This window comes from Apus apus, chromosome 3, assembly GCF_020740795.1.
Source record: "Apus apus isolate bApuApu2 chromosome 3, bApuApu2.pri.cur, whole genome shotgun sequence".
In the NCBI taxonomy this organism is placed as follows: Eukaryota; Metazoa; Chordata; class Aves; order Apodiformes; family Apodidae; genus Apus; species Apus apus.
In genome coordinates this window covers 68,148,571-68,175,022 of record NC_067284.1, presented here as the reverse complement: position 1 = coordinate 68,175,022, position 26,452 = coordinate 68,148,571, and the positions used below count along the sequence as shown (strand labels likewise).

The following is a 26,452-nucleotide window of genomic DNA, read 5'->3' as shown; positions in this document are numbered from 1 at the left end:
GTGTTAGCTCCTTGAAGCTGAGCAGTGCAGCTGAGCTGCTGTAGAGGTGCTGCTTTTACTTGTTAGAATGTATAGTAAGTCTGGAATTGCTTTTACTTGGGTGTAACAATGTCCTTTGGACAGCATAAGGCTATCAGCAATGGGGCAGCAGTGATGCTCTGGGCTGATAGCAAAATCCTTGCTCAGTTTTGACAGAATGATCAAGGATTTAGAATGATTCTTGTTCAGTTCACTTCTTTGTTTGTTAATGATGTTGTGCTGCTATTTCAATTTTTATTTTTCTTAAAGAATGAAAACACTTGACTAGCTCTCAGGACAGATTAAGCACAGGAACAGAGAGTCTCACCAGGGCTGTGTGGAAATTTATTTTTTTTTCTACACTAGCAAATGGTGCAGTCCAGGAGGAACAGAGCTGTAGAGTCAAGACAGTTATCACTGGGGACCTGATGTTCACACTATACAAGTTTCCTGAGGGTTTACTTCACACTAGTGTTAGTCCAGCTTTATAGTCTCTGATCCAGCTGCAATGGATTATTGATGTTGGTTTCATCCAAAAGCAATCTAGCATGCCCACTGTGCCTGCCCAGCGCCAGGGACCATAGCACTGTAGGTGGGGACAGTGAGGAGTTGCATGCTCCTGCTTTGAACTGAAAATGCTAATTTAGCCACACAATGGTGGCTGGAGCCACCATTGCTAGCTGGAGGTTGTGAATGAAGGACACAGTATGAACACAGGCTGCTGTGATAGTGTGAACACCCTTCAGGTGTTGTACATGATTGTAGGGAAGTTAGTTACTCCTGATTCTCCCTAAGAAAGAGTGAGCACATTACAGACACTGTACTGTAACAAAGAGCTTTATGTCAGTGTGTCAGAAAGTCCCATCTCTCCCATCAGTCCATCAAATATTGCATCAATACAATCAATACTGAAGGTGTCAAAATAGAACGTGAGTGCAAATAAAATTGCTACAGAGCAGTGGCATGAAATTCACAAACTCTTCTCAGCCTTCAGTACCATACAGTGCCTTGCAAATATATATAAAAAAAGATGCTTTACTTTTTTCCAAAGAAGGATTTTTCTGCAAATTATGGTGATTTCTTGCTACAGATCCTACGTCTTCTAGACAGCTAATGCTATGCTAAGTATGTCAAGCCTTTGTTTTTACTTCATATACACAACTACAAGGACATACAGCTGAAAAACACCAAGCTGATTGTCAGATGGCTTTAAACTCTCCCTCATTGACCTAGAGTTGAAATAGCCCATCGCAAACTGGATGCTGTAATTGGAAGCCGTGAGTTTTTTATTATATGTGAGCTTCTGCTTTCTGTCCCTAGGAGGCCTACTGGCAGCAGAGTTTACCCAGGGACGAGAAACTGCAGCCTGGTGCTAGTAAGAAAGCCTGGTGTTCAATCTTAGACAGCCCTGAGGGGAGAGAGGAAGAGCCAGAATCTCACAGTCTTGGAGAGCTCTTAAGGGTTTGATCTTGATCTTTGTTTTTGGTGCCCTCCCCATTTCTGGAAGAAAATGCACATTTCTACTCCAGGATAGATTTCACTTGCTGGAATTCTTCCCAGAGTTGGCACAGCTTCAGAGGGTTTTATCTTGGCTGTAGTACCCACATGCTGCTGCAAAGGTCCCCAGGGAAAAGAGATGGAAACAGGCAAAAGAACAACAAAGCTACAGAGACCTCCAAGAGCCTGTACCACACTGGGATGATTCCCCAAAAGCCAGTCATACAGGGAAATCCCTGTCTTCCTTCCCTGTTGGTCATCACAAAGCATCCTAGCCCTTGGCTTCTCTACAGGACTCAAGATTTTAACAGCATGCCATGCTCTTTGCTTGTGAGAGCTCTCCCTGCGGATCCTGAGTTAAGGCCCCAGTACCTTTTCCTCAGCAGCCTTTTCCTGTTTCTTCAAGGTCTCAGAAGAACCATGCTGGCCTAAAAGCTACTCACTTTGCATTAAAGATTCTTTTGTACTAGTATCAACTCCATGGCCAGCAGCCTGTGACACTGGAAAACTCTCCTGTGAGCACTCAGGAGAGAAGACTGAGGGCACAAATCTTCATCTGCTGAAGCCCTTCAGTCACTGACAGCAGCAGCTTGTTAAAATGATCTCAACTATTGCAACTGTACCAAGAGCCCTGAAGATCAGTGCTGTTTCCCTTCATCCTTTTCTGTACCTTCTCTGTACATTGATACTATACTTCAGTACTCTTTCAAGCTTAGCCATAAGTATGGATTTCAGCCCACTGACTTACTACTACTGCAGCACTTATCTCAGCAACATAGAACACTGAGGACCAAGAGCAGCATTTGATACAGCATTGAGGTATTGGCCTGTATATCTACACAGCAGGTTGTTATATTTCTATTTACTCTGCAGGTGCAAGTTTCAGGGGGTTCTGCCTGCACAAAAGAGAAAATACCCAAGAAACCTGAGCATGCTTAGTTGCTGTGGAATAATATTCATGTCAAAAAGCTTGGGTTTTTTTCTACTCAGGTTGGATTGCTAATTGTCAGCAAAAAGCTGATCAAAAGCAGTGCTGAGGTTACCTGTGAAGTTTCCTGTAGCACTGAGGAAGGTTATTAGTTCAGTTCCAGATCAGATACTACCTTTAACTCACAGGCCTGATCCTGCAAGCCTTGCTCATGTAAGTGGCTGTCTTGCTTTCAGCAAGACTGGTCCAGCCAGCAGCTCTCACTTGCCTGGGCCAACATTTTTTATAGATAAGTACATCCAGGCTTGGTGGGGGGCAGGGAAAGGAGAAGACAGACACCACAAAACTAATTAATTTTACACAAGAAAGCAGAAATAAAAATGACATAGTAAGTGAGCCTTGCCCTTAAGGTTACAGAATAGCTACTAAATTAAAGGAAGGACTAACATGTTTGGTAATAAATTGTGCCACGCACTGCGGGTATCAGCAGCAGTTACTATGGACACAACTTCCAAGAGAGAGACAGGCAGGAAGAGAGAGAGCTGGAACAAAGAAGAAACAGTAGAGCTAAAAAAGGGTTAACCAGGATTTTGAAAGATCACTGTCTAAAAACCTTGTTCAGTATAGAGTCAGTAATCCTTGGCATTCCGAAATTCTGGCATGCTCCAGATCCTTCTGGTGGGCTGAGTGCCCCGTTCCACATCCTCAGAGATGGTCTTGATGTCACTGATGAATGGGGAAATCCTGGACCGGGATTTAAATGTTGTTAAGGAAAGGCTGGATTTGTTCTTTGTGTTCCATTGCCTGGCAAGCTTCTTGGCCTCTTCCTCCTCTTTGATCTTCTCGGCAGCTTCCTGCAGGACAGAGCGGAAAAGCCGGGATACTTCCTGCACTTCTGGCTCATATTCAGTAATGAGTTGCCGGAATCTGAAAGCACAGTCAAGGCACAGCTTTGATTAAAAACATCAAATTAGGATTGCTGCCAAGTCACTGTGCTGGGCTTAGAACCTGCACTCTTCCTGCAAAATAAGACTCCCTGGACTGAAGGGAAAAACAGGGAGGGGTCATGAAGATCTGCTCAAGGTCTCTAAAATCACAAGCAAGCCCGAGAATGTAAGGAAGTGATGAATCACTGTTTCTCATAAGCACAAGAAATAATGGGGAGCACCAAACAAAGCTAGAAGGCGGGAAGTATGAAACAGCAGGAAGGGCTCTTTTCACGCACCACCTATTAAATCAGAAATCAGTACTATGGACAGCTTAAGAAACAAAATAATTAGTCACGTTTGTGGAAAATGTCCCCATCGCTGCTGATTAAACGTGATTGTTCTAATGCAAATCCTTGCGTAAGTAGTCACTGAACTGCTGCCTACCAGGAGCTAAGGATAAACCAGGGAAAGTCCCACTAGACTTTCCCTGCTTCCAATTCTCACTCCCCACAGCATTACCCAATGGCCACTGGACCCACAAAAAAACCTGTAAAACTCTTCTTTGTTATATGTTTGATAGTATCTCAGTATTTTAATTTCAGTGCAGTGGTACTGCATCCTCCTATGGATCTCTGTAAGATAATGGCCTGGCTCAGCTGATAACACCTTGATTGGCAGCATGATGCTGTATCTAATTAGACAACCATGAATTGCTCCAATGCTTTCTCAGCAAAGAGCTTCAAATGTTTTTTTGATGTTTATTAAGCTAGCCTAATACCAGGGAAGCTGAGAATGATCACTGCTTATTTTGTAGGTGACAAAGATGAGTTGCAGAACACAATAGTTTTCCTGAAGTCACTGAGTGGATCATGGGCTGAGCCAAGAAGAGAACATACCATTCCTGTCACCTTGTTTGGTGATTTGGTCCCTAGCCCAGAGGCTGTGGAATCCACTCCCAAGGCTCACACCCTGGTCACAGAGATTCAAGTTGATCTGTAATAGTATGTATTCACAACAGATGGTAATGCAGCTACCCTTCTATTAAATATTCAGTTCATAACATAATTACATCTACAGGCAGACACAGAGTACTAGTAATTCACTAAAATACAGGTATTTGTACTTAATGGAAGCTAACGTGTATAAAGACTGTATTTTGATATTTTTCTCCAACAGAACTGAATGAGGATGGAAAACAGTAGGACTGCATTTAAATAAGACAAATGCAGCAGAAGCTGAGGGAATAAGATCCTGCCTTTTTGCCTTTTTTTTAATAAGCCCTAGGAATGTAACAAGGAGTTTAGTGCACTTTGAAATTGCACTAGTTAATGGTGTACCAAATGGTACCCAAAAGAAAACCAGAAATAAAATTATTCATTGTACATTTATGCCTTTTGACTCTTACTGTGGAGGCCTGGTATTGGACATGCACCTTACCATCATGCTGTATGCCAGCTATTTCAGTGTGCTGCTCTCACAGCAGGTACTGGCAGCTACGTGTACCCCCGTGGAGACACTAGTACTGCATGCTGGGGGAACTCAGTATCAGCAGAAGCATCACTCCCTTTCAAGGTCAAGCTACAGGAGTTCGACACAAAACCTACCAAAGTCACCGAGATGTTCTTTAACCATTTCAGCTGCTTTGGATTAATTCCTAATCTCCCTCCTACATCCCTCCCCACCAAAAAAAAGCTCCTAACTTTGAACATCTGGGTGGAAAATGCCTTTGAGGCACTGTAGTTCACATGGGTACAGGTACAGAGCAAGAGACTAGGTCTTGCTGAGGGTTAGCACTTAACAGCAGTAACAGAGATGTGCTGTACACTGCAAACATCATTTCTGCCTTCTGAGGAGGCACTCCAGTTGCATTATCAAAGCACCAAAAATACAGTTTTCACAATACATTCTTCCCTTTACCCTAGTCAGAAGCATAGCACGATGAGTCCATCAAAACTCAAGCCTTCACAACATTATTACTATTACTATTATTATTATACCAGGGAAAGCACCTCTGAAGGACTTTTATTGCAGAGGTGAACTGAATGAGTCATTCTGTTATTTTATCTCCATGTGTATTTTAAAAAGAGATGCTGGCATATTAGATATACCTATTGGTACATCCTCTTCTTTTGTACTGGCAATTGTGCACTCAAAAGGTCTCATCACTGCCTCTAGTTTTAGAGGCTGTGTATCATAGTGCTGGATTGTGGCTCCAGAGCCGGTAGCAGCATGTGTCAGGCTATTACTGGAACAGTGACTGGCTCTGGGAACAAGAGGGAAAATGGGTGGTACAACAGCAAATTTACCCCCCTGAGCCCAGAGCACAAATGCTGGTGCCCCTGTGTTGTCTCCCAACCAATCTAGCTGAAACAGTTTTGTAAAATCAGTGTAAGTTTCCACCTTCATAGTTATCTGTGTGTTTGCACTCTCCTTAGCCATGGCAGCAAGAATTATTTTGTCAACTCTGCTTCTGCTGTTAAGATTTACCTCTGACTTTCAGGAACAACCCAAGACTACTTCATATGGATTTGAGCAGGTCTAAGAAACAAAGAGAAAGCAACCCCACGTGCTGTCTGCCAGTCATCCAAAAAAAAGCCACTCTCATTCAGATGGAGACAGGACAGGGGGGCCTTTCCTCTCCCCCAGTAAGATGAACTAACTTTGCCCCTTTATTAATACCCACGTAACTTCAATACCAGCACATTTGTGTAAGGGGCAGCCACGTATGAAATCCAAAAGGTGTACATGCCACCAATATTTTTCAGTAGAAAGGAAGGACAGGTTATCAAGAGCTGAGGTCTAGCTAAACCCATCTGCATGTCAGAAAACAGATTATTTTTGCTGCAGCCACCAACACAATATTGAAGCCATCTTCCCCAGTTATCAGCAAAAGCAAGTCCATGTGCTGGATGATCCAGCAATCTGCTCTCTGCACAAAACATGCAACATATAAAACCAGTAAAACCACTGGAATCAAGGAATATGAGCTTATATCCTGGCAAGCAAACTCCACACAAAGCTGCTTAGTGGAATTAAGCACACAAAATTGCACAGAGCTCACCTATCTTCTAGCATGCCCTTACACTTTTGCATGGAATAGTTTCAAACTAGACACCTGCACAACCATATCTGGAAATCCCTCAACAGGGTTTCCTTACTCATCAGAAAAGTATACCTATCAATCTTACTTGTGAAAGAAGGTATTACAGGTAGCTAACTGATAATATATTATGCAAATCACACAGTCTTAGATGTGACTGTCAACAAAACTCATCTTGAGCCATCATGGAAGCCTGGGGAGCCCTGTGTGTGTATGCACACACAGGGATGAGCACATTCCCCAGTTTAGGCTGAGTTTTAATCACAGTTGAAACAAATCTGTTCTTTAAATTGTAGCCTGTTTCCTTACACAGCCATCAGATTTTAACAATCTGGCTGTGCTTGGATCCTACTGGCACTGCTTTTCTTTTTTTTTAGGTGCTGTCACCTGCCTGTGTTATTCTGTAGGTCCCCAGTTCAATAGGTTTCCTAAGTACAGCCTGAACTTTAATGACCTGTTAAATCCGATGGAAGTCTGTGGACTTAAACAATATGCTTATAGTCCAGTGTATTCCTGAGTGCCTGCCTGAACTGGGAGCTCTAAGTAGATTTAGTTACTCAAAGAAAACGTGGGGTGCTTAGTTCTATTAATTAGCTGCTGACTCCTGAATCTATATTTGGAGCAGGAATTCTGGTTATATTGTAAAGCTATGAACAGCTTTGCTAGAGAAGGCTGCTTGACTCTGAGAGGACTCTGGCATTCACATTAACTGCAATACTCATGTCACATCACCTCAAACTTAAGATCAAAATTGCAAATAAATCTATTTCTGATTTTTGTAATTTGTCTTACATTCAAGCATACTAGGAAATCCACTTTAGCTGTACACAGTCCTTAGAAAACTGAAGCCCTTTAGCCTGTGGTATTAATAACATATCACCGAAATGCAGGCTTACATTTCCCTATTGGGGTTTTTTTTAGTTTCTCCCTAGGCAAAGGACACACTGTTTCACTTTTGCTGAAACTGAAAGAAATTAAACAGACCATAAGTAGCTCTGATCAGAGCTCTGTGTAAAGATGGCAAAAGTCTTGCACTCTATTAGCAAGCTACTAGTCTACTCATGCAGTTTAACCTTAGCAACTGGGTACAAAGGGCCTCACCAAAATCCCTGTCACTTCCTTCAAATGGCTGCTGGATTTGATTTTAAGTATAGCTGAGGATCTCCAACCCAGTAACATAAAGCTAAGTTACAAAAAAATCTATTGCACTTGGGTGTGTGAGGTGAGTCAGAGTTTCCAGATTTTGGATGGTATCTACAGTGTACTTCAATCCTTCTGGAATTTCAAGAGACTCAAAAGTTTCTATTGACCCAACACACAAAACAGGCAAACTGGATCTGAAACCCACCCCTGCGTTGAAGAAGTGCTCCTTTCCAGCTGTCTCCACGTCCAAAGAAACAAATTCGTAGAAACTCTGCCTCTCAGTAGATGTGACTGTGGCCACAAAAAAGGACATAATTATGTAGACCTTTGGAGAATAAAGTGACATCTCTTGACAACTCACACAAAAATGTTATGTTCTGTTTGATCACAGAATCTCACAAAGGAGACCTTGCATGACACAAACAAAACAAACTGCATGCAAGCTGCATGCTGCTTGTGTTGTTGGGAGGATCACATGCTTGTCGAGTACATAAAAAAGGACTTCAGCTCTTCAAATGTCTAAGATGGAAAGGGAAAGATCAAGCTTAATATTCCAGACAGAACCAAGGGCTTCAGTAAGTTACATGTTCTGCCTTTGAATTGTCAAATGCAAGCTCATAGATTTTTTTTGTGGAAGTTTTTTTCTAAAATGTACTATATATCAGAAAGTCACGGGGCACTCAAGAGGAAACATCAGCAGTGTGATGATCCTGTGATTACAGTACTTAACTGGAAATGTGAAGATTTTAGTTGAATTTCTATTATACTAGTCTTGTGCAATTTTGGGGAAGTTTCCACATTCTCCTACTTTCTGAGGGGAGAATTTATTCAGTTTTGGCTGACCTTCAGTTAGATTGCCTGCTCGTTATTTCTCCTGTACATTTTCAGCTCCTAGCATGGCAAACCCCATTCTTTTTCACTGTTTCCGTGTCAGCAATGATGATTTCTGAACCACATGGCTCTCAGTTAGAAGGTAGAAGAAAGGTCAACTGTTCACATTTCCAACACAAGAAGAAGGGATATTCTAATAAAACTTGTACACTTCAGTCTGAGACAAGCAAAATACAGGTTTTCTGTAGCAGAGTTGTAGTTCAGATATGGAACTCTGTCACAAGGTGCCACAAATGCTACAAGTTTACAGAAGTTGTAAAAAGAAAAGCAAAACCCCACAGCCTAAACAGACTATTGAAAGGAAAAGCCACATAGGGCAATTACAGACAGAAGAACCACTTCTGGCTCCAGAAGTCTCCAAGTTACAAGGCACGGTACGTTGGAGGCTATACACAAGATAATGTCATTGTCCATACTGTTGTATTTGCTTGTCACCTTCTTTTTTTTTCCTTACACTGATGCCACTGCCCCCTCCCTCACATACAAATTGCTTACCAGAGCAAGCTTTGACCAAAACCAGTTCTACCATTTTTGAGGGTATGACATTCCCTTCTCACGTCACAGAACTGAACTAACAAAGGTTATGCAAGCCTTGGTTTTTTAATGTGGCTTTGCTGACCACACAAACTGCATAGCATGGAACAAACAAAAACATGCCACCTAATGGATCATATTGTAGTACAACTTCTGATAGCTTACAATAGCAATTTGTAAGAGGATTTTTAACAGGATTATTTTATCCTTTTTGAGTTATGCCCACATAGAACCCACCTCAGTGGGCTGAGCATGTTTATCCACTCTGAACAGTATGCTGAATCCTCAACGACAGTCAACAGCTACTACATGCACCTTGCATGATCTCAGTTTAAAAAAAACAAAAGAAGGCAAAAAAACCCCAAACATAAAAGCAAAGCAGCAGCAAGTTGCAGATAGCTCATCTTAATTCTTTTCTGAAGGAAATTATGAATCTTGGGGCTTTCCAACTCCAGCAACTGAAGCCTGGTCTCATGGAAATAACCTGTTTGCCAGACAGGCCTTGCTCAGTGGCCCTGGGGATGGCGAAAATAACTCTGAACCCCAAGGGGTTTGTAGTGGCTTGTTTACAGCATAGCTCAGAGTTATACAAATAAAAGGCACATGCTGCTCCCAGCAAACCTTCTGGAGAGAACTCAGCCACTGAGTGATCCCAAATCTCCAATTCTGCCACTATGGCAGTCTTTGAAAAAGCCAAAGCCCTGTGCCAGCTTCCTTCCAAGGTTCAGTCTGGGCAAGATAGTAGCTAGAGAGGTAGCTTTGTCATCCTTTCCTGGCCACCCCCACTGTAAGACAGAGGGCCAACAACTGCAGACCACTTATGGCTGTAGTTGAAGAGCTGCAGATTCATTTGTTCAAAGAAAAACAGGTGCCAGCATATGCAGTGAGGGTCTGCAGGGTGCTGAGCACCCCATTGTATGTGGCCTGCCAGGGCTGTCTTCTTTCTAATCCTGAATGAAGAACACATTGGAACAGGGGAATTGGATTATAAAGCCCGTTTCACAACTCTGCTTTGACTAAGCTGGACTTCAGAGTCACTACTCTTCACTAGCACTGTGCTATGTGAGAGGGTTTAACTTAGAAGAGCCCCCCACTCAAGAGTCACTTCTCTTCCAGTTTGGATGCTACAGCAGGCTTAGATAATTTTCTGAAGGCATTCTCACAGAAGGTTACTCCACTGGCAAACAGCATTGCTGTGTCTAGCACTTAAATGGTTCAACAGCAAGTCCAAGAGGCTGTGTCTACTTCTATACTGCAGGCAGAAGCACCACCTTGCAGTTGAAGCAACCTGCATCCTACTCCATCTCAAGGGTGTGGAGGGAGGGTAGGGGAGTGAGAAACATGCAATGAAACCTTTCTCTGGGAAAACCTGGTTCACAGGCTGGAAAACACAATAGCACCTTTTGGTTAGTCTGGACAGAGCACTGGAACAGGCTTCCCAGAAAGGCTGTGGAGTCTCCTTCTCTGGAGATATCCCAAACCCATCTGGCTGTGTTCTTGTGGTATCTACTGTAGGTGATCCTGCTCTAGCAGGAAGGTTAGACTAGATGATCTTTAGAGGTCCCTTCCAACCCTGACAGCTCTATGACGCTATGACAAGTGCCTCAATAGATCTGCTGGACAGCTTAAATCAAGGAAGGAAAGCTCCACCGAGAGTGGATAAACACCAAAGCAGGTTGTTTAGGCTGTCCAGAGGCTGTGAAATCTTCATCCTCAGAGACAGTCAGCATGGAATAGATTGAACTTTGAAGTTGGCCATACTCTGAGTAGGAGGTTGAAAGACATACCTCCACAGGTCTGTTTAAAGCTTGATAGTTGTAAGATTCTAAAGACTGAAGCAAATACCAACACAATACTGAAATGGTAACTGTGCATCAGGCAAGATAAAGCTTGTCTGGCTGCTGTATTTAGGAGTACTCCTAAAATACTCATGCATCAAGTACTCAAGCCAGTCTCTGAGGCAAATGGCATTTATTAACTTCCTGGAGGAAATCACAGCCATCTTAAACTGACTTAAAACATTATATTTCCCTTTTTCCATAAAGACACTGTCCCAACATGACTTAAGACACAAAATGCCAAGTTTTTGTTCTGTTGGTCCTACCAACTCTTGTTCCTTCCACACATATCATAGAGAAGGGGAAAGGAAAGGTCTGGAATATCAGACCTCTTATTGTACCTGAGTATGGCAGGCCCACAGTAGGCAGGATGTATTTTGGTACACATATCCTCCAGCTGCAGGCGTTCTCCAGGGCTGATATCATAGCTCTGCTTTGGGTAGCTGACCAGCCAGCCGTAGTCCACCCCAGTCTTGATCTTGCGATACTCGTTCTCCCGCTCTCGCTGCTGCTTCTCTGCCTGCTTGGTCTGCCAGCTCAGCTCCATCATTAGTGTCTCAACCACCATTTCTGTGGGGGTCCTCTGGGAAAAGCGGTTTGGGGGCTCATTCCACCTGAACCAGGATGCCAGTGACATAGTGCCCTGTGTGTCTTCTTTAGGAAGGGGTTGAGGGTAGGGAGGGAAGAGAAAAAAAAAAGAGCCATCATCAACACACCTCAGCTGAGAACATCCTCCTCCACACACCCCTCCAGTCTGTTAGTCACTAAAAGTGCTACTGGATTACCCACTGAGAAGTCATTGGTGCTGAGCACCTTCGGAAATCTCACCCATAGCAGCCAACTTGTGCAGAGGGTGAGACAAAGGGCAAAGAGACACTGTTTCCCTTGAACTTCAGTCACCACATAATTTACATGACAGTCACAGTGCTTATGTCTGAAGTCAAGTTATAAGGATACTTTGGGCCCTCCCCAGGTTCAGCAGCATTCTCTTGCCCACACAGAAGAGCTGGGGCTAGGGCTTACCTGTCTGAACCCTTGTGGGAGAGCATGACCTTGCAGCAACCCTACATGCAAAAACTATTGCTGGGAGCCATGTTCTAGCGGGCAGGGGATCCTCAGGGAGAGCAGGATAGCTGACCTGGGGCGGTGGATTGATACTGGCTGGATGCCAGGTGCTCACCAAAGCTGCTCTATCATTCCCGTCTCAGCTGGACAGGGGAGAGAAAACATAAAGAAAGGCTCACGGACCAAGATAAGGACAGGGAGATCACTCCACAGTTACTGTTGTGGGAAAAAACAGACTGGAGAAATTAGTTTATTACCAATCAAAATCAGAGTACAATAATGAGAATTAAAATAAAATCTTAAAACAACTTCGCCCCAACCCCTTTCTTCTTCTTGGGCTCAGCTTCACTCCTGATTTCTCTACCTCCACCACCCTAGCAGCACAGGCGGGACAGGAAATGGGGGTTGTCATCAGTTCATCACACGTTGTTGCTGCTCCTCCTTCCTTCTCGCAGGGGGATTCCTCACACCCTTCCCCTGCTCCAGTGTGTGGTCCCTCCCATGGGAAGATGGAAGGATTCCTTCATCCTCCCTTTGAATCCTTCACGAACATCTTCAATGAGTCCTTCCCATAGGCAGTGGGAAGTTCTTAATTAACTGGTCCAGTGTGCATCCCCTCCACAGAGTGCAGTCCTTCAGGAACAGACTGCTCCAGCATGGGTCCCCCCCACAGGGCCACAAGTCCTGCCAGCAAACCTGCTCCAGTGCAGGCTTCTGCTTCTGTGGGTCCACAGGACCTGCCAGGAACCTACTCCAGCATGGACCTCCCACAGGGTCATAGCCTCCTTCAGGCATCCACCTCCTCCAGCATGGGGTCCTCCATGGGCTGCAGGTGCCCAACTCCTCCACTGTGGAACTCTAGGGGCTGCAGGGGGACAGCCTGTCTCACAATGGCCTTCACCATGGGCTTCAGGGGAATCTCTGCTCTGGCACTTGGAACACCTCCTCCCTCTCCTTCTTCACCTGGGTGTCTGCAGTGCTGTTTCATGTATTCCACCTTCTCTCTTCTGACCACTGCTGGTCTTGCACAGGTTGTTGGTTCCCTGCCCGCTTTCTAAATATGTTATCCCAGAGGTGCTACCACCTTCACTGATGAGCTTGGGTCCGTCTTGGAGCCAGCTGGCATTGGCTCTATCAGACATGGGCAGCTCCTCACAGAAACCACGTGGCCTCCACACTACCAAAATGTTGCCACACAAACCCAAAATGCCCAGGTAGGTTTGCTGCTGCTCTAACAAAAGTGGTAGAGGTCACCCATACTTAAGCAGTACTGGCAGGAGCAACAGATGCATTGATTAGAAGGCCAAGCAAAGCTTTAACCATTGCTTAGCAAATGTGTTGTTGCAAGCAGATAGAGAGGCTACACCATCTTCTGCAAGCTGAAGTCCAGCTACCAGCTCTGCTGGAAGCACACACCTACATCAAGTGTCAAGGGAACTGCGGCGTGGCTGAGCAGAAAGCAGCAGCACATCCAGGTTTAAACTGTTACTACTTCTAAGTGAGAGGTTTCTGCTGCTGGGGAGTTACCAGGCAGTTAGAAGGCAGAACAAACCGCACCAATCAGCTCAGCAAAAGATGGAATTAACTCCCCACCCAGCCTATCCCTTCATGTAGTCACTTCAAGAGGACAATGCATGGAACAAAGTTATTAACTATTGTATTTGTATTTAAACACAATAGAGTCCAAAGCAGGCACTAGGGACCCAACCAGGAGCAAAACAGCATCTGTTTCTGCACACAGCACACTTACGTGCCTTGTTGCTCCCTTCCACTAGCCTCCAGGGAGAAGGGGTGGCACAAATAATGGCTGCAGCTGGGATTACCGAAAGGCCTCTCCTGGCAGCATCCCAATCAGGATATGGCATCAAAAGTTAACATGAGGGCAATGGATTAAACAGCCCAATTCTGCAGGGCCTGAGCAAATCCTCTCTACTCTGACAGAGACACAAAGGCAGACACAGAAGGGAGAAAAATATGCTTTTGATTCAAGCTGCGATATTTGGGCCTAGAGCCTCTAGTGACAATGCAAATCACCAGAAGCTCATCACTACCCAATCCTCCCATTAGAGCTAATGGCCAGAAGAGCAGTCAGATTCTGCCTTCAGTGCCTGGAAAACCATCACCATTTGCACCAGGTGAGAAGGGTGCCTCAGTTGCTTTCATGTCTTCATCACTTGCCATAAAAGAGCCTTGTTCTCTTTCAAAATTGTTCGTATTATGCAAATACATCACACCACTAAATGAAAACAGTCCAAAAACATGGATAGCCTGTACAGTGTCCCAGGTTTGAAATTATGTCAGGGTCTAATGCTTGGGTTTTTCTAGAATCAGGATGTTTGGCAAGCTTCATTGAAGGACAAGTTTCTCTAGTCCTATATCCTACCTCTCCCAGCAAGCAATACCAGTTTCTTCAGAAGGAAGACATAAAAGGGCCGAAAATTTCCACAGGGCATAGGTGTGTAAGGCTGCAGGTACTCTTCTGAGACTGTATAAACATTAACACCTTTGCTAGTTTACAGTGCTCATACATGAGAGGTCACTGTAGTGGCTGTTTCTGCCCCAGAGTATCAGCTATGATTATCCTTATGATAGCAGCTGTAGTCAGCAGCTGCTGGAAGTAATCCTGCTCATATCTCATTTCTGTGCTCTGCAGGAGGAGGAGCAGCAGGTCCTTTCATTTGCTTTCATTGCCAGGGCTCCAGCTAACAGCTCCCAAATCAACACACAGCACTCAGCTGCTGCCTTACTAGCTCAAAACATATGAACAAACTCAGGCTGGAGTTGATGTGCCGACAACTTCAACTCCATAATCCCACCGTCTCAAAACATACCTGGATCTTGCTACACCGTGGCCTCCACTCACCATTACACATTATTGAGAATGAAGATCCTTAAAACTTAAGGCCTTTTCCTTGGACTTATCACCCCTTACATACTGCACAGGTGAGCCCTATCAGCAAAAGCAAGCAGCAGAACCCACCACAAGCTGTTGTAAATTATTTCAGAGCCTCCTCTTTCTTTTCAGCTTACGTGACAACAGCAATTTTTCATAAGCTTTTTCAGGTACCTGACCAATTAAGGTATCATTATTTCCATTTGTGCCTTTGTCTGTTAAAGGTGAGCATGTCAGTCTGTATTTTATCAGCCAAGGGTTAGCTTCTTTTGCCCTTACTCTGGCTATGACCTGGTCTCACATTGGTTTAGCTCTGCTGACTTCAGTGGCATTAGGGGTAAATCAGTATAAAGCAGTGCAGCTGAGGAGTATCCTTCCAGCTATTCCTAGTTCACCAGCTGATTAATTATAAGAGGAGCAAGGGGGAATTTTGTGGTCAGAACTGGGAAAGACAGCAAAGAGACCTGGGTTCTAATTTGACCTGCCCCGGCTTTCACATGGTCCTGGGCTGTTCTTACTACCTTTATGTTTTTATCTTGCAGGTCTCCCTCAAAGCAAGTAGTTCTGTGTGAGGAGAACCATTTTACTTAGCACTAGCATTGCAGAGGAGAATCACTCAGAAAAGTATTCTGGACTCATTTTCTGATCAAGGCCTGCTGAATCTGAACTTTGCCCTGTCCCACAGCTTTCATGAAGCACTGGTAACAGGCAGATTGGCTTTTGAAAAGGAAACATGGACACCACTGACTCTGAATGGGGCTTCCACATATCTCCCATACATTACTTGAAAAAGCTGCTTCCATATGAGAAGAGTATAAAGTAAGAAAAGCACTTCACCTGCAGTTGAAATGGCCTCTTCTCAAATGAAGGAAAGTCCCATGCAAGCATTTCAGGCACACTAGTAGCTTGTGCTGGCTGTTGCTAAGGGAGTCTTGTTTGTACAAGATTGCTTCCCTCCCCATCTCTCATCCATCATCTCCTCCTTTTGAGAGCTGGAAATTGGCCATCTCTAACTTCGTAGGCATGACAAGCCACCACTCTTCCCACTACTGCAGAAGCTACTGTAGGCTCCATTAGTTGTGGCAGCTGTTTTTAATTTAAAGTTCACATGCAGACTAATCATTAAATGGTTCAAAATGCCTTTCCTATTAGGAAAAACTCAAAGAACTGCCAGCAGGATGTGGGCAACTAAAGGAAGGCAAAAGTTTCAGCCTGACCTTCTTATTGGGGAAAAGGACAAATTTACACTTTTCAAACATTCACATTAAAATTTTAAAAGAAAGAGACACTGCCCCAGCTGAATACAGATCTTTAGTCCAATTAGTCCATTCTTCTGATTTCTCACAAGAATCTATCCTGGGAGCCGATATCATCTAGCTGATGAACTACTCTGGTGTTATTCAAGCAAAATTTCAGAGTGGTTTATAGAAGTTCCACACTAGAAAAAGATTTGGGTTTCAAGCTGTTTGCTTCATTGACCCTAGACCTTTGTTTAGAAGACAAACCTCCTCCTTACACTGTTGAATGCAAGTTTTAAGCACACATTTACCTTAGCTATGTTGAAGTCTGGAGTACCTACCATTACCTCTCTTACACCACCTCTGAGGGGTTTCTTCAGTTTTCAGTAATCACTAGTAATTCTCTCCAAGACATTTGAATGTAAAACTTTCCTATTAGCTCTAGTTCTAAAGAAGGTTATTGCCTCTCTCCAAATCCCATTTTTGTTCTCCACATTGTCAGCAATTTCTGCATTTTTCTCCTCAATACTTTACAGCTTTCTCCATTCTCTTCTCACAGCATGTTCTGTACAATTTCACCTCACATTCCAATTTTTTACCTTTTCCCGTATTTCCACATGACTTCCTCTTGCTCCAGAGAGTGCAAAACAGAATCATCAGAAATATTGAAGTTAACATACCTTATTTGTTTTTTCACCTTCTTAGAACAGGATTTCAGTCTTTCCTAGCCCTTTTACTAACAAAGGGAATATGTTTCTGTAGCTCTCTCTCTGGCTGTTCTTTGGCCAGCTGGAGGCTGTTCTTATAACCCGACAGACATCAGTCTCCTTCAAGCTCTTGCAGGCCAGATCACCACTTGCTAAGGCTTGTTACAGCAGGGCTGCTTTCTGGGAAACCACGAGTCAATCAATGGGACCTCTTTGCCTTGTAGAAAATGAACTTCTGAGAATAAAAAAATCTCTTTCCACTGATCCTTTTCCTGGTTTCCATCTTCCAGCACCCTCCAGGACAGGAAAGGAGTAGGCAGAGGGTAAGAAATGTGCATTCATGAAAAAAAAAAAAAAAAAAAAAATAGTATAGCTGGAGTCTCTATAAAGGTACATCCAACAGTTCCACAAGCCTCCTGTGGTTCGCCATGGCCTTCACAGTCTATCAGCCCAGGAGTACTACTGACAGTCCTTAGTGACTCTCAGTAGACCTAGGGGTATGGCAATTATGTCAGAGCAGCAGCAAAGTCTTAAGGGGCTGGACGAGTAGGAGCCTAATCTAAAGTCCAGTGATGTCAATGGAAATGTTGTCACTCAGCTGGCTATAGATTAGAGTCCCAGGAAATCCACTGTCATCCATGTAACGCATACTGACAAACAGGGCTGAGGAGCTTGGAAATGCCTTTCCTCCCTTCTTGTGGGTAATATTTCTGTACTACTACAGTCAGAAAGCAGGGAGACAGAATTGGTTCATGCAAGATGCCCACTCAACCTTTTTCCACATGTGCCAGATCAGAGGGTAACAAACCATGAAAATTATTTCTAAGAGAATTGGAAAAAGCTCCATCCCCAAACTGTGCTCCTGTTGTACTTTTTAAAGACATGCAGTCACAGGCAAAATGGATGATATGACACTGTGGAACATTTTAAACTTTTTGTTTTATTTGCTTCTTTAGTAAAGTTTGGATTACATTATCCAGAAAAAGCCTGGTGTCCTTTGGATAGCAAAGGGTATCTAGTATCTCCCTAGACTGCAACTCAAAGGTAGACTAAAGCTGGTTTGGCTACATCCATCTCTGAATTCTGCATGTGCTAACTGATGCAACATTTAACCAGCTTCTCAAACAGAATTCATAGTCATGGCTATGCTGCTAGCTATACCTGCATGCAGTAGGAACAGCATCATAGATTAATCCCAAATTCTATTTCTCCTACAATAAACATGTTAATTTTGTTCCATACAAAGAATTGTAGCAAGCTCTAAGAAACTGCTGCCAATATCTTCTCAGTTTTATTTATATAGTGCATCTAAGCTTTGTAAATAATCCCTGTTCTCTGTTCTCCACCACTTTTCTGCAGAGTTACTTACCATTATCCTCTTCACAGAGACTTCTACCTTACCAGGGTCAAAAGAGCTCTATTTCCTATCTGTCTGGAACCTTCCTTCTTGTTTAGTGACATGGAAGGCTATGATGTTTACAGCTACCTGTCGTGTGATTGTAATCTCAATGGAAATTATTATAACACCAGCCTGAGAACCCGTATCTATCTCCCAAAGTTTCTATGAGGCAATTAATGCTAAAAAAGCAGTAGAAAGAGCTTTTCAATCAAGAAATTTAAAAGCGATGCAAATATCATCATACTAATACAGCATCATTCCTCATTCTGACCTGCAGAATAGAGTGAACTCTTGGGGACACTCACAGGTTGCCAGAGAACTTGTTTTTCATCTTATGAGATACCAATTCTCTTGTTGCGATGGACACAAGCTATTTCTGAACAAAATATTTTCACAGTAGTCAAAATATATTCAGGGATGTGACCCTGTTACAAGTAGTAAGGAGTTTTGAACAACAGACATATAGCCAACACTTTAAATGAAACACGATTTATTGTCAAGTTTTCAAGGCTGCAGGGGTTTAAGGACAGCAAGAAGAGCCTCACAGCAATATTTAAGGATGAGCTCACCACGACAGGACACTGTGGCACCCAGCAGGCCCCTGCACACCAGGTAATACCTGTCTGCCCCTAGCAGGGCAGAGCTCATGGTCTGAGCAGCGTGCTGCAGGCTGACAGCTCCTGCTGCTGCCCAAGACTGCTTCTGAATAACAGGCTCTCTCAAAAATGTGTGCAATGCATGCTGCCATTTGGCATACAGTCTAATTTCTGTATTAGTCTTTCTCCAGCAGACTTTGCATTCTCAACATTATAGAAACAGGCTGGCTCTTTGTCTGGTGTAATTGCCACAGAGAGTTAGAAGTCACTTAAGCCATTTGTGAACAGGCAGAACTGTAAAAACCACCATTAGCCAGCATAACAGAAGCACGTGCAAAGCATATCACAAGGTGCTGCAAGACAAAAGAGAGACAAAGATGGTACCAAAGAAAAGCTTGGGTGGCCTTCTGAAAACACCACAGCAGTTACAGTATACATGGGTATGTCACATTTTCTACAGCTACTCGCCCTCAAAAGATTTTTTTCTAATAAAACTCTTTAAAATTGAGAACACAGGATACATACTGGTCTCACCTCCCCAGCACTTGTGTAGTTTGTAATACATTCTTAGAGCTTCAATCTTTTGGAAAACAAGTCTATCTGGTGCATTTTACATCTGCATTTTGATTGCAAGAGGGGTAAAAAATCCCAAGACTTCAACATGAACTGGGCTCCAAGCTCCAGTATGACTGAGATACTTTTCAATCACTAGTCAAAACATGAAAAGAAGGTAGCTGATCTAACTGGTACAGCTTCACAATCTACAGTACAGCTGCACCAATCTAAAACAGATTTCCCTCACTGAAATAAAAGAGCTGTGTTGATTAACTCCAGATGAAAATCCAGTCTACTGATGTTAAAGAAAAAGTGAAGGAAGGGCCCAATAGCCTAGAGCTCTACTAATGCCTAGGACTGTCTACAGAAGATAATCTTGGTGTTATCTGCAGAAGCAGAAGGGTGGGTGCTATTCAAATCTGCTTATGAAGCAGAGTACATTTTACAGTTTGTCTGCTTATCAGAGCAAATGAGTTCCATCTGCTGAGAAACAGGACTATTTTCATGCCAAATTCCCACTTGTGGTTTAAACAGTATTTTCTAATAGCAACCAGAAAAACACTGTATCATAGCATTATACTGGACTGTTACCTAAACCTACTGGGGCCAGGAAGTTGAAACACAGTAATTTGCTCTGTTTGCCCATGTTGTTATTAAAACTCCAATATTTTGCTCAGATACGTCTATCTTGCTGTGATGGATCAAACACAACTTGAATTCTGTATTTTATTTGATCTCTGCAGACTACAAATTCAGGGTTTCAGTCAGGACAGAGCAGCCTGAACTATTCTTCACCATGCATTCAACCATGTAAATGAGAGTTCAGAAAGCAACAAAACACATAGCTTTCATGTTATTAAAACTACTGAAACCACAAAAAAAAAAAAAAGTATTGCTGCAATAAAGCAACAATAGCATATGATGGAAGGCTCCAACACAAAAGGCTTTCAAAATTAAAACTTGGAGGGATCCCCAGCTCATCTTTCTCTATTCTACTGTCATTGTAACTACACGACATTATTAAAGGGGCAGTAATGTCACAAGCTGCAGTTTCTAATATTGTCATTCACGTCAGATTTTTGTAGCTGTAGAATGATATAAAATAAGAGCTTGAAACTCAGACCCAAAAGCATATTTCACCTGTTGTCAGGTCCACTAAAATGTTGGTGGTTTTTTATTTCTATATTGTGGTGTCGATCAGACCAAGTGCTATGAAAGTGGGTAAGCGAGATGTGCATTCTTCATCCAGACCAAGGACTGATTCTGCTGTGAAAGCAGGACTAATTCATTGCATCATAAGGTGAGAATGCATTTTAACTGACGCCCCTACATTTCTGTTTAGTAGTGAACTTTGGTTATAGTATCTATCGGAAAGAATATTTCCTGGAGATCCTCCAAGTCTCACTCTCTCTCAGCTCTGCAGAACTATTAGCCTATGTGAGAGTTTTCTCTGTACTGGAGGGTACTAGGACTAGTGTTAGTGGTTGGTCCTTGTGATGGAAGTTACTTTAGAATCACAGAATCCTAGGGGTTGGAAGGGACCTGGAAAGATCATCTAGTCCAACCCCCCTGCCAGGCAGGATCATCGAGAGCACATCACACAGGAGCACGTCCAGGTAGGTTTTGAATGTCTCCAGCCAAGGAGACTCCACAGCCTCTCTGGGCAGCCTGTTCCAGTGCTCTGTCACTCTCACAGTAAAGAAGTTCTTCCTGATATTCACATGAAATACATGTTATTTTAAATTGGCACCCAAAAGAAGAATGCTAAATGTAGAGTGAAAAGGTAAGCCTCTCTTCGTAGAGATCCCATACAGCATGAGTAACAACCAGCAGGGCTCTGGGAAAGCTCATGCTTTTCTTCCTGCAACAGCTGAATGACCCACCTGCATCCCACCTACAGAAAGCAGCCATACAAGCAGTGAAGAGCGCTGTCCTGAGACAGAATTTAACGAATGTGTTAGCATTAAGAGAGGTAGAGTGTAGCCTATTCTCAGTCACGTTGCCATAACTCCAAAGCTATCTGACCCTAGTGGTACCTACCACACTGGGGCTACTACACAGAGGACGGTCACACTGAAGAAGACACTTAGGACAGATACGAGGGATGCTAAGAGCAGCATAAGTGTGAGGCTGCATGAACCGTGCTTTCCTCCCGGGCTGCCTGCTCTCTACACAACCAGTTACTCGGTGCTGATCCACGCAGGCAGCCCGGTGGTCCACCTCCAAGCCCAGCCTGGGACCGCCGTGGGAGCACCCCAGCCCCCTTCCCGGCCCGCCCATCCCGCCTCACCTGTGGCAGCAGCGTTCCCGCTGCTGGCGCGGACAGACGGACCCAGCGGGAGCGAAGCGGGTACCAGGGAGAGGACACGGCTCGGAGTCAAGCCCTCCGAGCGGGCACGGCACGCTTCCACCCACCCCGCAGCGCGGATTACCCTGCTGACGAGGGATAACAGCTGAGCTGACGGCAGTGCTTTTAAGCTATTAGGCCTCGGTCGAGTACCCCTACAAGATACAGCTGCCCCTCCCGAAAACCTGATGCCTCTCCACTTTGGCAGACTTCGCTGCCTGTTTAAAAATCCCTCCGACACCTGAGAACTTGGTGGGGCTTTCTAACCTGTACCTGAGCCCACAGTGAAAAGAAAGGAAACTCGCTCACAGAATCCCGACTTGCCGAAGCAGGGCGGCTGTTTCACCCCTTCCTCCCCCTGCGGGGTCCCCCTCCCGGCTCCGCGCCCCGCGGCCGGGGGGCTGCGGGGCGGCCGCCGCTCCCTCACGGAGCCTGCCGGCGCGGGCAGCCGTGACCGACCACACCGACGGCCGAAACCGGGAAACCCCAAGAGCCGGGCGCTCCGCCGGCAGAGCTCGGGAAACGCAGCGCCCCAGGGCCCCCAGCATCCCCTCCTCCTTACCGCGCCGGCCCGCTGCCGCCCCGCCGCCGAGCCCGAGCGCCGCGCCGGGCAGCGCCGCCTCCCTCCGCACCGCCCGCCCGGAGCCGCCGCCGGCCGCCCCTGCCCGGGGCTGCCCGCCCGCCTGCCCGCCCGCCGGGGCTGCTGTGGCGGCTGAGCCCGCGGGGCCCGGCGGCGGCGGCGGCGGCAGCTCCGCCGGGGCGTCCTGGGGCGCGGGTCGCGGCCTCCCGCCGGGACTCGCCGCTGGAGGTGGTTCCCGCTGGAGCGAGGGGTGGTCAGAGGGCTGGAGCAGCTCTCCTGGGAAAGACAGGCTAGCGAGCTGGGGCTGTTCAGCCCGAAGGAGACTGCAGGGAGACTTCTGTGGCAGCCTCCCTGTACCTGAAGGGGCTTATAGGGAAGCTGGGGAGGGGCTTCGTGCAAGAGCGTGTAGTGATGGAACAAAAGGCTTTAAGCTGGAAGAGGGTAGATTGAGGTGAGACGTTAGGGAGAAATCCATGAGGGTGAAGGGGGTTGACACAGGTTGCCCAGGGAAGTCGTGCGAGCCCCGTCCTGGAAGTGTTCGAGTGTTCAGGTGGGATGGAGCAACCGAATCTAGTGTGAGGCTTCCCTGCCCGTGGCAGGTGGGGTGGGATGATCTTTAAGGTCCCTTCCAGCCCAAATTATTCTTTTATTAATTCTGTGATAAAATTTGTGCTGGTAAGTAACAGCGCAATGAATGCATCTGTTCAATTTATCATCTTCACTAATAACCGCAGCTCTCCGAGGGGCTTCAAGTCACAAAAGTCACACAGGTTTCACTGTGTTTGCAGGGATGAAGGAGGAGGAAGGGTTGGCATGGGAGATGGAAGAGTGCGGGGGAGGCCAAGAGGACAAGGAGGAGGAGGGAGAGCTGTGCTGTTGGGAAGGTGGACAGGCAGTGTCAGAGGGTCGTGCTTCATCTGGGAAAAACACGTGCATTACCAGAAGGGGTCTGGGCACAGGGAGCTGTGAGGGATGTGTGTGGATTTTGGAAACCCTGAGAAGTAATTGTGTTTAGTAAGAGGTCAGTGAGGAGAGCTGCATTTAGCACAGGGTCAGTGAGATGAAAAGGAGTGAAAACTGGCCCAGAGACCACCAGAGAGACAGGCGATGACAGGCGTTGTGGCAGTGAGGGAGCAGGCCCCTGTGCCTCTTGGAGCTCCTCTTGTCAGGGGATGGGGCCACACTCATGGTCCCAGGCAGGAATTACCTCTGCAAGCCCATGGCTCCTAACCTTGCCTCTTCCCACAGTGCAGAAACGCACAGAGACATCCCCAGTGCCATCGGCCAAACCCACGCCAACTTCAAGGGGAGCTGAGCTCTGCCAGAGGATCTCAGGGCCTTGGTTAAGGAAAGCACACAGACTGGTGACGTCATTCAAGTATGTGTGAAACCTAAGCCTGGGTGTAAAGTCAGTCAACTCCCTGCTGAAAAACCTTTGTAAATTTGGGGCAAAATTTTGACACCTCCATATTCATGCTTTACTTGAGGATGGTGGCCTTTCAGACCATGCATGTTTGTACAGCACATGCATAAATCAAAACAGACCAGATAAAAAACTGCAGGTTAAAAAGGTGCCCAGTGTATTCTAAATTAAAATGTATGAGGTGGGGTTTTTTTAATGTCTAGTTTATTTTTAGATCAAATAACACAACCAGACTAACAAAGAGATTAGAAGCATTTTCTGCTCTAATTATTTGTGGAGGATTATGTGACTGTCCTGAGCTTCAACTCCAGCCCAGGATACTACCCACTCTGTAGAGGCTTGTAACATTCTGGGCATGCTCTGCTCAACATGACATCAGGGAATTTTAATTAAAAGTCATCTTACATGGCTAAAGACCTTTTTTTTTCATCCATTATTTCAAAAGTAACCAGCTCTGACTAACGCGGAACAAACCCCATCTTGAAAATACTTAGGTACCAGGTAAGTGAGTTGTATATTTTCAATGCACTGAATTTCTGGGAAATTCCTGCCATGGATCAGAGACACTGGTGACTGGGGAATATCTTCAGGAGTAAGATACATAAGCCTCACAAAGGAAAAAATATTTTATCTCTTCAGTACCTTATTTTGCAGTTGAAACAAAGGATTATTACAGTCGTACTGATATGACTTATCTGATCAGTCAGCACTCTAATCATCAGTTGCTTAGTAGCAGCACTCTGGTAACATAGATGGAGTAAAGCTTTATTTAACATGACATTTTCCAGGACACAGCATGACAATCAGGTTTCACCATGTTGTAATTTGTAGTGCTGTCCATTTGGGACTGCTATTTTTCATGCTTTATCAGATGCTGCCCTGACTCACCTGAGCACGTTACCAACACTGCAGCTGCAGCCACTGTGATGCTGGCTGCAGAGCCTTCATATTCCAGTGTCAAAGTAGTAGACCTCTGACACAGGCACTAAATATAGACTTCTTCAATTGGTAGCAATCATACTGCATCTGTCTTCTGCATGGGTCCAACCAGAAGCAAGTAGTCTTACTTCATCACAGACAAAAATCAAATATAATGTGGTAGGGTTGTATCTGGCCTGCTGGTTTTTGACTGAGTTGGTGAAGTGTGTCAATCAATAAAATGGGCTTCACAGAGGGAACATTGCCTTTTTCATAGGCTTGAAACCTTGCTTAGAAAAGTGCCACTTCTAGAGCTATTTGTCATATTTTTGTAGCACTTGTTTTCCCTCAGCAAAGCAGTTTTTCATTCACTGAGAAGATCATCTTCCTGCTGTTTACTTCAAATCCAGTCAGCCCACCCACAAAGAACTTCACTATGAGCAAAAGAGAGAAAGTTCATTCAGCCTTTAGCAGCAGTCCCCAGCCTTTTCATAGCTGAGGCTCATTTGAGAATATCCAGCAGTGTTACCATGTCCTTTCTAGCAAATATCTCTTTCTCTCCCCCCTCACTGTGGGGATGCCCCTTTCTCCCTCCACATGGGTTGTGGGCATGGGGCTGTGCCCAGCAAGGCTTCAATGCTTGGATTTGATACCTCAGCTGCTGCCACGTGTGGCCTCACCCAAGAGGTACGCCCTCAGTGACCACTGATCCAGAAGGTTAAAAGTAGATCAACTCAGAAAGTAGTATCCTGGATCAGTAAAGAGGTAGATACTTGGATACCATGATCCTGGGTACAGCTGGATGAAGCACATGGTATACAGGTCTTTCTCAGGAAAACCAGTTAGATAGGAGCATTGCAGAGTGGGCTGTACTTCATTAAGGATTCTTGGATAAACACCATAATGTTACTGCAAGGATAGCTCTTGCTAAAGTGAACAGCATTTCTTATGTCACCTTATACAAGCTCCTGAGTGACAGGCCTGTTACTGTATCTGAGTAGGATCTGATGCTGGTTCTTTTCTCTCCTTCCCTCTTTTAGGAGAAGATGACAGTTGCTATGGTTTACTAAAATGTAGAGATCACGAAGCTGTAGAAAACAGAATCACGGGGTACTACAGTGCCAGGATTGGAAAAAGATTGCCTGAAATGAGTATTAACTAGACTAAATGAAGAAATTTAAGGAAAGAAAATTAGGCAGAAGCAGTGACTTCAGATAAAAGACTTCTATCATGGCCAAATACTAATTGTGGATGAGCCCCCAGGCTAAATATTTCAAAGGACTCTAGGAAAGCAATAGAAAACGTAGAGAGATGAAGTGGGTTACTAGGAGCACTGTACCCCTAAACTCGATGGTAGTAGGAAGTAAACCTACAAATGTTTCTTCTTTGCTGTGTGCATTGCCCACTCAGTGAAGTCAGCTTTAACTGATTATTCCTTCTGACATGCCACAGTCAGTGAAGAGAGGCTGGATGTACACTGATCCTTTTGTGTTTCAGAGCATCCTCGACCCTTATGCAGCAGATGTAGTTATAGAATCATAGAGTCTTTTAGGTTGGAAAATACTTTTAAGATCATAAAATCCAACTGTTAACCCAGCACTGCCAAGTTCACCATTAAACCATGTCCTTAAGCACCACAGCTACATGTCTTTTAAATACTTCCAGGGATCATAACTTGCCTACTTCCCTGGGCAGCTTATTCCAATGCTTGACAACCCTTTCAATTAAGCAGTTTTTCCTAATATCCAATCTAAACCTCCCCTGGCACGACTTGAGGCCATTTTCTCTTGTTCTGTTGCTTGGTACAGGGGAGAAGAGGGCGACCCCCACCTCACTACAACCTCCTTTCAGGT

The 26,452-nt window shown here is 44.8% G+C and overlaps 1 protein-coding gene across 6 annotated transcripts; it reads right to left on the bottom strand.

Annotated features, from left to right (window-relative positions):
- Nucleotides 1–2,927: 2,927 nt before the first annotated feature.
- On the bottom strand, nt 2,928–22,307 carry RD3 (RD3 regulator of GUCY2D). 6 transcript variants are annotated; one of them, XM_051615242.1, is made up of 4 exons: nt 22,241–22,246; nt 21,622–21,767; nt 11,220–11,532; nt 2,928–3,370 (listed from the first exon to the last, which is right to left on the bottom strand). In XM_051615242.1, the coding sequence occupies exons 3-4, from the start codon at nt 11,513–11,515 to the stop codon at nt 3,073–3,075; spliced, it is 594 nt and encodes a 197-aa protein (XP_051471202.1). In that variant the 5' UTR covers nt 11,516–11,532; nt 21,622–21,767; nt 22,241–22,246; the 3' UTR covers nt 2,928–3,072. The 6 variants fall into 6 exon arrangements, with proteins under 6 accessions (XP_051471202.1, XP_051471203.1, XP_051471207.1 ...); XM_051615243.1 differs by lacking the exon at nt 21,622–21,767 and having other exon boundaries at nt 22,241–22,307; XM_051615247.1 differs by lacking the exons at nt 21,622–21,767; nt 22,241–22,246 and adding an exon at nt 21,988–22,018.
- Nucleotides 22,308–26,452: the final 4,145 nt, after the last annotated feature.